This window comes from Plectropomus leopardus, chromosome 3 (assembly GCF_026936395.1).
Source record: "Plectropomus leopardus strain MGB_pleo_1.0 chromosome 3, ASM2693639v1, whole genome shotgun sequence".
Lineage (NCBI taxonomy): Eukaryota > Metazoa > Chordata > Actinopteri > Perciformes > Serranidae > Plectropomus > Plectropomus leopardus.
Window position 1 is genome coordinate 39,437,501 of NC_142178.1, and position 10,655 is coordinate 39,448,155.

Below are 10,655 nucleotides of genomic sequence, written 5' to 3' on the forward strand. Positions count from 1 at the left end.
TGCACCGCCGCCATCAGCTTCAGTTTGTTGTGCAGCTTCACGCAGTTGTTGCGGGTCAGCGCGGTGCGGAGCGCCTGCAGGGGCCCCTGGCACATGACTTTGTCGATGGCGGCGGTCCGGCCCCGCAGGACGGCCACGGCGCGCTGCGTCTCCTGCAGCCGGTCCTGCAGCTCGTGCTGCGAGGACATGGCGTGGAAAAACGCCTCCGAGCGGAGCGAGATCTGCCGGGCGATGCTCACCTCCACCACGTCCAGGTAGTGACTGAGCTGCGGGGAGACGCAGAGTTCACGTTTACATTTCTGAGCCGAGCCGGCGAGGTGCGAAGCGCGACCTGAGCGAGCTCACCTTCTCCTGCAGCAGTTTGGAGGACGCCACGTCTCGGCTGCTCTTCCCGCCGGCGCTGTTGAAGTGCGACCACGGCAGCACGGCGTTGAAGGTGGCGGGGTCCTCCAGAGCAAAGTCAGGCTTCATGAAGATCTGAAAATTCAAAACACAAGAAAAAAAATCCGACTTCAAACACATTTTTTACAGGAAATTTCCTGGAAAACTTGAAACGCCAAAAATTCTCTGAAACGACCATCGATACTCATTATCGATTATTTTATATTACTGCATAACAGCTTTTTATACATGAATTACTTAAGAAACAATGAATTCAAAAGAGGACCAGGGATGAATATTTAATTATAACCCATGCAACTTTAAATGAGTTAGGGCTGGGCAGTCTTCGTGTGTTTTCTTAAAAATTGCCAATTTTCTTTTGTAAATTTCTGTGATTTTTTTTTATTTCAAGAAAATATGGCATTTTATTTTTCCTTAAAAACTCATGCTTTTTATGTGTTTTGCCCCATTTTTTTCTTAAAAGATTTTGACAATTTTTAAATACAAAAATTTGGCCTAATTTTCCCCTTTTTTGGTGATTTTTACAATTTTAGAGGGGTTTGAGAGGCATGTTTTCTTTTTAAAAAAAATGGGCCATTTTATTTTTCTTTAAAAACGAGTTTTTATTTTGGCTTTAGGGGCGGGGCATACACATTTCAGTGGCTGTATTTTGTATTTATTTTACTGCCAATTTTTTTTAAAAAACAACATGATTTTCAAAACCGCAGATATGGAAGACTGCTTCAGAAACAATTGGCCAATTTTTTTTTTAATTAAAATGTTTTTGTGATTTTTTTAAAACCATCTTTCACCACCAGAAAATACTGTGAAATTTTCAAATATACAACAGCCCTTGAAAACTCTGTGTGTTATTATCAAGGTTCTTTAAACGAAATTGGCCTGGAAACTGCTTTTTGCAAATTCCACGACTTTTCCAGGTTTTCAATGACCATACAAATCCTGTACAGCAGTTTATTAAAATAAACTTAAAAAAAAAACAACAACTTAATTTTCTCCAAATAAAAACAGAATAAAGCAGACGTGTTACCTTGGGGACTTGTTCCAGCTCCGCTCTGGATTTGTCTAAAAACAAGAAAAAATCTGAATCAATCACTCGTTATCGTTCGATAAATCAGCTGTTTTTTAGTTTGTATTCTGAATGACAAAAGCGGTAAAACACACGTGTATGAAATGATTCTTTTTATGTTTTGAATGTGGACGAAAAACTTTCAGATAACACTTGTTTTTGAAGAGAATCAGGAGTTTTATCAGTTATCTATTATCAGACGTGTGTTTGTTATAATAAATATTGATCAATACACACAAGTTTATTTGTAACGCACTCTTTAAAAACTGTTTTACACAAAAAAAACAATAAAAACAAACCACACGTGAATAAAACTGACAAGTAAGAGGCCAGTAAAACAAATGCAGGATGAAAATTTGAAATTAAGTATCAAAGACATCGAGCATAAAAGATTAAAAAGAATTACTGATCAGTTAATCAATAAAAAAAGAGTTTGATGAAGTGATTTGCAGTAGAGCTGCAACAATTAATCGATAAGTCGATTAGCAGAAAATTGACTGAAAACTGTTTTGATAACTGAATCTTGTAATTATTTTGTAATTACATGTGAAAAATGTATTTTTTTCGCGATACATGATAATAAATTCAAAAGTTTTGGATTTGAAACTGATATCATTTGAAACCGTCACCTCGGGCTCGGGGAGATTTCACAGTGGAGCATGTTAGATTATTTTCTGTGATTTTATTGACAGAAAGATTATTGGAGAAAATAACGGGCAGGTTAATTAATAATGAAAATACTTTCGGTTGCAGCCTTAATTCAAAGGGTGAAAAGTGGAAAGAGTCAGAAACAAACTATGGTCACATTATTCATTTCAAAACATCGAACCTAAATTATCTCTGATTCCCATCACAAGCTCCATTTCCTGTCTGGGTCAGGGGTTTCCATGGTAACCACTCAGAGACTCTCGAGTGAAAATGATCATTGATTTCTGTATCGATTTTTATTTGACATTCAGCCTAATGTCTGCCATAAAATATCTTTCTGAATTTTGTCTGTTTCTTTATTAGTAAATGATTTTATTTATTTCTGACATTATTTTTTATGAGTTCCTGTCAGGGAATGTTTTATTCTGTTAAAGGAAAATAAAAAAATTTAAATAAAAATTGTTATAATTATCTTTTAAAATGAATAAAAGATAATAATAATTTTAAAAATTAAAAAATAACAATAAAAATAATAATAAAATATATTATTATTATTATTATTACTGATTGTGGTAGTAGTAGTAGTAGTGGTAGTAATTTATTTAGCATTTTATTTTATTCATTTATTTATTTATTTGTTTCAAAGATTGATTTTCTGAATCTGTTGTCCAGTCCGGTGTGTTTGCCGGTTTGGTCACATGTTCATATGTCAGGCGTGTCCAGCTGCAGAGGTGTGTGCATGTGCAGTGCACGTATGTGTGCACGAGTCTGCAGGCTTCGTGTGCATCAGCTGGTCTTTTTAAGGAGACTGCAGAGAAAGAAAAAACCCGTCAGGGAGCGTCCTGCAGCAGCAGCTGCTTAATAATTGATACCGTGGTTGGTGGTGATACTGGAGACAGCGTCCACGTCGTCTTTGTTGGGACAGATCGTCTTGCAGCGTTCGTGGATTCTTTCTCTCTAAAAACAGACACAAAGAAAAGACAAAAAAAGATTAAAAGTCAACATCTGCAGCCAAACGCTGGGTGTGTTTGGTCTGAAGGCAGCGCTGAAAGACAAAAACATGAGCGTTAAAAGCAGCAAACTGCAGGAAAAAGAAACGTCAGACGAAGGTTTGACATGTTTCACCATCTGTTACACATCGACCTGAAACCTGCAGGAGGAAACAAACACAACGGCAACACCACAAAACGCAAGCCAAGTTTCTGCGAACCTGACAGCTCTTACAGGAACAGAAAAACGACAGTTCAGGTGACAAAGTCTAAACACGACTCAGCCTCGAGTCTGACGAACACTCGGCTCATTTGAGAGTTTTACAACTAAATGCAAGAGGATATAAACAAAAACCAAAAAGGATAAAAGCCGACTGTACGAGCAAACTGGAGACAAAAATTCCTGAAAAAAAGATTTTACATTTTTTTCTTAATACTTTGTCAGATCTAAAAAAAATTCAATTGTAATTTTATGCGTTTTTCATTCTTCATTTTTTAAATAATTTTGTCTGTTTTCATACATAAGGCACATTTTGACACATCCCAGGCTGTGATAGTTAATAAAATAATCTGCTTTGTCTGCAGTATATTGAAAACAATAAAAACACAGCAGCATCATGACAGAAACCTCACATTTTAACTGTTTAAGGTCTGAGAAAAAAGGAATATTTGATATTTATGACTAGACTGATGCTGGTAAAAACAAAAGAAAATAATTAAAGTAGAAAATAAAATAGCAGCTTGATTTTGAAAAGCTCATTTTATGTGCAGAGCAATGTTACTGCTAATTATTAACATATCCCAGGCTGTCATAATAAAACAAGGCCCATTTTTTTGCATTTAGCATATTAAAAAATAATTATTTTTGTGCTTTGTTTTTTTCCATCTAAAAACATAGCGGCGTCATGACAAAAACCCTGCATTTAAAAGGGTTAAAATTCAGAAAATAAATGGATATTTGATATTTATGATTAGGACTGATGCAGGTTAAAAAAACAAACTCAGTGAAAATACAAAATAATATTAATGTAAAATATTTTCCCATTAATGAAGGGTTAATTTTCTCATCTAGATGCTGTATTGATGTGTCCCAGATTACATAATATAACAACGAGGCTACATATATATTTTTTAAATAATAAAACGGTAAACAGCGGACGCGTTGAGCAGAGCAATGATGTTTGTGGCTCTAAATGTTTTACTGCGGTCAAACACTGAAACTGTTTCCCATAAAAATCTCCGTCTGCGGTGCAGCTTTACAGCCACAGCACCGCCATAAATAATAAAACACAAAGATCAAAAACAGCAAACACTGGTGAGACAGATTTTAGCAGGAAGCAGTTTGAGCAGCAGAAAGCAGAAGTTTCATTTCTATTTTTCACCAGCGGTGGTGAAAAACATGAAAATAATCCCTCAGAAAATAATAGAGGCATTAAAATAATTTATCATTTATAATATAAACGAAATATAATATAATTTATTAATTTATTTCTTCATTTTTGTTTTTATTTATTTATTTATTTATTTAAGTTTCATCTTCCTGTCACTGTTTTGGCGTGGAGGGCGGAGTTTGAGGGGCGAGGACGGCGGGATTTTAGGATGCTTTTTAACATCAGGCAAGGGAGTACTGATGAAAACATAATCCCCAAATAACACCTTTATATTTGTCTAAATGTGGATTAATGTACGGTGTCCCTTCTTCAGTAAATAAATAAAAAATACTAATTTAATTCACATTTCATGTACAATTAAAGTGACACTGAGGGAAGAGCGATATAAGAGGAAAAAACAGAATAATAAATAAAAACTATTTTAATGTCTGTGATTTATTTTTAGGTGGATTTTTTTAGTACAAAATGCCAAAATGTACTCTGACAGTTTTAAGCTCCACACTCCTTCAGCTTTTTTTCTGAGGATTTTAAATGACATTTTTGGGACTTTATCTAACAACGAGACCACGAGAAACAAGAGAAACCACAACTATTTCTCATCCTCTCAATCAAAAGGCTGAGTCAAAAAAATATGTTTCATTTCTGCAATTACGCAGCACAAAAAAAACAGGAAGCTGGAAACTTGTCACTCGGTACGTTTCCGTGCCGCGTCACGTTCGTTTAGTCAAACTGAGCAAACTGCCTTCATTGATTAGTTTGAAGTAAAAAGATCAGTTTAAAAGTACACTATATTATCTGGAGTGTGAGTTTTTTATTTAAAATAAATATAAAATACGACCTTTTTAAGTTGTACGTCCCTGACCTGAGCCAAAACTAACAACACAAATCCCTCAGCCTACAGTCCCTATCCGTACACACTGAGGGCGGCCGGCGCGGCGTCGAGGAGCACGCTCAGATCACCGAGTCCGTCACCGTCCTGTTTAATGTGCTTTTTAAATTTAAAGATCAATTCAAACCAAAAGCAAAAGCAAAACTGAGGCTGCTGCAGCGAGAGTGAAATAAACAGCAGGAGCCGAAACTGCATCAACAGGATTCCTGACACACACACACACACACACACACACACACACACGCAGCTCCGCCCTCCTCCAGGCGCTGGCGGCGGCGGTCGGGGCTGTGGGGATGCTGGGTGAATAATTCAGCGGGGGGTGTTACCTGAGCCGTCTCCTGCAGGTACGGTCCGAAGTGTTCCCTGGTGATGTTGGGGAGGTAGAAGGAGGGCATCACCTCCGTCTCCGCGAAGTCCAGCCCCCATGTTTTGGTGAAAAAGTCCGACTCCCGCTTGGCGAGCCGCGGGTCGTTCAGCGCGGCGGGGAGGTTGACCTTGGAGCTGTACACCGTCCACCTGTCGTGCTCCGCCACCACCGACGGGCCGTTGCACAGGCCCCGCCCCTCACCTGCAGGAGTCGGGAATAACGCGACTTTATCAAAATTTTGTCCACATTTTGGATCAAACAAGTTTTGTCTCGAGGGACCAGTGAGGTTAAAGTCTCCGGTCTGGAGCCGCTGGCATCAAGTCTGTGTGTGAATGCCTGATTTATTGTGTTGGGTTTTTTTGTTGTTATATATTTGTATTTATTTTTTCATTTATTTATTTATTTTCTATGTCCCTTTGTCATTTTTTTTGTTGATTTTATCATCTTTTATTGTGTATGAACCTCCCTCTGTGAGCTGAGTCCTGAATAAAGTGCTAAAATTATGATAAAATCACTCAATTAAATCACCTAAAAGGAAAGAAAATAAAACATATCTCGATTCGAGCTTCTCAGACTTTAACATTTGCTCCTTTTTTGTTTTATATCAGTGCAAACTTTCAGTTTTGGACAGTTTGTGAGGGGAAATAGTTTGATATCACATCTGGATCTGCAAAACTGTGATAGACATTTTTTATTTATTCTATTATTTTGATTTTAATTTGGATAACTGGCAGAAAATTTGGTTACTGAATTGCTAAGAAATTAACAGAGAAAACTTCACAGCAGACGACATCCCTCTGTCCTTAAACCCTCTCATCATAATAATAATAATAATAATAATAATAATAATAATAATAATAATAATAAGCAAAAAGTAACTAAAGAGGAAATTACCTCAAAATTTGCACAAATAAAACAAAAAATATCCCATGACTTAGACGCCACAGGTCATTGTTTGCCAGCCAGGTTAAACAAAGGGTTAATTTTATTATATTAAGCACAAAAACTAAATAAAATCTGATCATAATAACTAGATTGTAAATTTGTAAAAAAAAAAAAAACAACAAAAAACAACTGAAAATTAGAGGAAAAAAAAGGCAAAAAACAAACAAAATAGAAGGAAAATATCCGGGGAAAATGTGCTTAAAATAGTACTTTTGTAAAATAATTTTAAGATATAGTTATGATAATTAGACAGTTTTTGGACATTTTTTCCTACTTTCTGTGAAAATAACTTTCCAAATCTACGAATTTCTTGCGATTTACCGACAGCTCTTGTCAAGTTGCTCATTTTTTTTGCCCCGTGTTTTTTAAATAAATTAACCCAATCTGCTCAGATTTTAAAGGTTTAAATGTGAAAATGTCTTAACGAAGCACAAGTATTTTATTAGCACACAGGATTTAGTAAAAGCAAGTAGATGATGACAAATGTAAGACGTGCAGGTGAGGTTAAAAAACCCGAAGTGGTTTGTAGTAAATTTATAATCTCCTCAAACACTGACGGTAATTTGTCCGTAACATGATAATATAACAAACAAATAATTATAATAAACAGAAATGGAGCAGATGCATAAACAACAAACATCGACACAGCTAATACATTAACGACAGCTCAGCTGTTTTTGACTCAAATGAGAACAACGACGGACAAGTTTTGATAAACCGATATTCCCCATAAAAGTGATGTGGATCCAGGTCTCAAAGGGTTAACGTCTGCTCTCACCTGTGGGCTCCTTGGGGCAGACGTCGGGCAGCGAGCGGAGGGACCGGCAGCGAGGCGGGGTGGCGTCGCGCTCCTTGCGATAGATCCCATCTCGTCCTCCGCGAGGCACTGGGGAGGAGCTGTGGCTGGAGGCCATGGCATCGGGACTCGCCTCCCGGGAGGCTAGCTGGAGACACACACGCCAACGCCGCCGCCGTTAGAGACCGGGAAATTTAAGGATGAGGCTGTCGGTATGTAATTAGTGCAATAATGGAAATGTGCATTAACCATCATGTTCCATGCCCCCTAATTATATATATTATTACATTATTTTATTACTTATTTCAAAGTTTTACAGATATAAATGTGTATGTGGTTGGCTTGTGTGTGTGTGTGTGTGTGTGTGTGTGTGTGTGTACTATATAGATATATATATATATTTTAAAATTAACCCTTAGGGCCCGCTTTAACATTAAACACATTTGAATCACTCTGCACGATTATAACACATTAACGTTGTTTTCTACTTTCATTACATTTTTAATGAAATAATTAATGTATTTTCTATTTTCTTGAATTTTCTATAGCATCATTTTAAAGATAATTATAACATGACATTTCCCTAGCTTTTTTGAGAATTTCCTATTTTTTAAATTTTTTTTCAGGACATTTGTTGTCGAGTTGCTCATTGCCATTTCCCCCAATTTTTCCAGGGTTGGAAATAAACCTGTTTCTCCAGCAGCCACTCAGTAGGTCACCATTATTATTTTTAGCTGACGAGTGAAACAGCCACTTCCTTATTTTACCAGCATTTGTCTGGTGACTGGTGCTACTTTCCAACCCTGTTTTTCTTAAGAAATTAAACAAATCTGGCCACGTTTTTAAGGTTTAAATACTTGTGAAAGGCATCCAGGCACAGCACGAGAAAACCTGTGTCGGTCTGGGTTTCAGAGGGTTAACCACAGAGAAAAGGACTTGTTAACGTGGCGGCGCAGGATGTGCAGGTGCTGTTTGGGCTGTAATCTGACTGAGACCCTCTGCTGTTAATCTCATCTCACTGATCGACTGAGAGGATTAGAGCGGCGCTCTGCCGCCTCGCCGATACGAACAACACTTTCTGACTCGTTCTGTCTATTTTTTAACCACAGAACAAACATCTCAAAGTGTAAAACTTCAGACTCTCAAAGGCGACCTGACCGCTCGTTCCCAACTCCCACTGGGACGTCTGCGAGCTAAAAATAGAAATAATGGGATGATTTATTTTTTGAGCTGCTTGGAGAGTTACGTGTTCATCATTAACCCTTTGAAACTTAAGAAAAATGGTTTGATTTCTTTGAAAAACATGAGAGGAAGGCAACAAGCATCACAAGAAATGGCCCCGAAAATATTAGTTTAAAAAAATACTTACAATTAATTTAAAAAATATAATAATATAAATATAAATATTAATATAAAAAATGTACTTAACATGTAGTATATGGAAAATAATTGTTTTTTTTTCATCTAGAAACATAGCGGCATCATAACAAAAACCCAGAATCTGAAGGGTTAAAATTCTGTAAATTATTGAATATTCAATGTTATTAGGACTGATGTTTGTTAGAAAAATGAGGGCAGAAAATCTTATTTTAGTATTTTAAAGCCTGATCTGACACTACACAAAAAATAATAATGCATAAAAATCAATGTTTCTGCTAATCACTGACCTGATATCCCAGGCTGTGATCATCAAAATAAAAAACATTTAATGTATTTAAATTAAGTTTTTGTGTTTTCTCTTATTTAAAAACATTGTGACAAAAACCTGGCATTTAAAGGATTAAAAATTAACAAATATTTTATATTTATGTTTGAGGCTGGTAAAAAAATATAAAAATAAAAATGAAAAAACAAAATGAATGAAAGTAGAAAATCATATTAAGGTATAACATTTTTATAGCCTGACTTAAAGTAATACAAAAAATAATAATAAAATAAAATAAATAATGCTGCAAATTACTGACATATGCGAGGCTGTGATCATCAAAATAATCTACTTGATCTAAAATGATTACGTTTGTATTTTTGTTGGGGTTTTTTTCAGGTAAAAAAAACATAGTGGCATCATGATAAAAACTTGGAATTGAAACGGTTTAAATTATGAAATTAATATAATATAATAAATATTTGATATTATAATTAGGAATTATGTTTAAAAATCTGCATAAAGTAAAACATAATATTAACGAATAATATTTTTAAAACTTGATTTTTAAAAGCACATTTTGAGTGCAGATGGATCGGAGTGTGTGATATTTCATCGGGCCCTGAAGGGTTAAATTTAACTCTTTGTTTTTGTTTAACTTTTATCGAGTGAATTTCTTTTAGTAAAAATGATTTATATAAAGAAATAAACCATAACTAGCTCACTTACGAACCAAAAAGTACAACATTTAGCTCTAACATGTAATGCAGGTGAAGTGTAAAGTTACTTAAAATGGACCTAATGCAGTAAAAGTACATCAGACTGAAGTAAAAGTACTCAGTTACATTCCTGCACTCCAGCAGGCAGCTGTGACAGAGGCTAACAGTTAGCATTAGCTTAGCTCCGGTGCACTCGCCGCCGCAGCATTTAACGTTAAATCCACCGAGCCGCCGGTGGAGTCGACGTTAAACGGCGACACGAGACAATCAAAACCGGGGTTCAGTTCCGGTGACAGCGCCGGTAAAGCCGCGAACGTCCCGCGGCCCGGGACGGGAGCTAATGCTAAAGCTAATGTTGTCAGCGGCGGTTACACGTAGACCGGCTAATGCTAACAGGCTAACCGGAGCGCTAACGGCCTCAGACCGGGGCCGCGCCGGGACGGCTCGGTGCCCGCGGGGCTCCGGGGCCTCCGTACCTGTCGTGTGAAGCCCAGCAGCCGGTGTTTGTCCTCTTCACCATCACAGGAGCACCGGGGGAACCGGGAGGAAAACAACGGGACACACAGCAACACTCACAGCGGCCATCATGCACCGCGGGAGGAGGGGCCGCTTCTTCTTCTACGACCTAAAAACGCGCTGCTGCCACCTGCCGGCCGAAACACACACAGCAGGGAGGATCAACCTGCGGCCCGAGGGCCAAATCTGGACCCCCCCAAAAAACATGTTTTAATTCACTATAAAAATAAAGTCATTGACGCTGTGAATTGTTTTTGTCCTTTTAGTCTCCACAAAGAGTCA

The 10,655-nt window shown here is 37.2% G+C and overlaps 1 protein-coding gene across 3 annotated transcripts in view; it reads right to left on the reverse strand.

The window, feature by feature from the left end:
* Positions 1–10,494, reverse strand: part of vps54 (VPS54 subunit of GARP complex) — a 30,837-nt gene extending 20,343 nt beyond the window's left edge. For 2 of the 3 annotated variants that reach the window (XM_088075049.1, XM_088075047.1), the window contains exons 1-7: positions 10,334–10,493; positions 7,476–7,641; positions 5,712–5,953; positions 2,989–3,073; positions 1,430–1,464; positions 346–477; positions 1–266 (exon numbers count right to left, since the gene is read on the reverse strand). The exon at positions 1–266 is cut by the window's left edge and continues 120 nt beyond it. In XM_088075049.1, coding sequence (XP_087931175.1) covers positions 1–266; positions 346–477; positions 1,430–1,464; positions 2,989–3,073; positions 5,712–5,953; positions 7,476–7,611 — 896 coding nt within the window. In that variant the 5' untranslated portion in view covers positions 7,612–7,641; positions 10,334–10,493. Of the gene's footprint in view, positions 267–345; positions 478–1,429; positions 1,465–2,988; positions 3,074–5,711; positions 5,954–7,475; positions 7,700–10,333 lie in introns of all 3 variants that reach the window. The other variant, XM_088075048.1, reaches the window with a different exon arrangement.
* Positions 10,495–10,655: the final 161 nt, after the last annotated feature.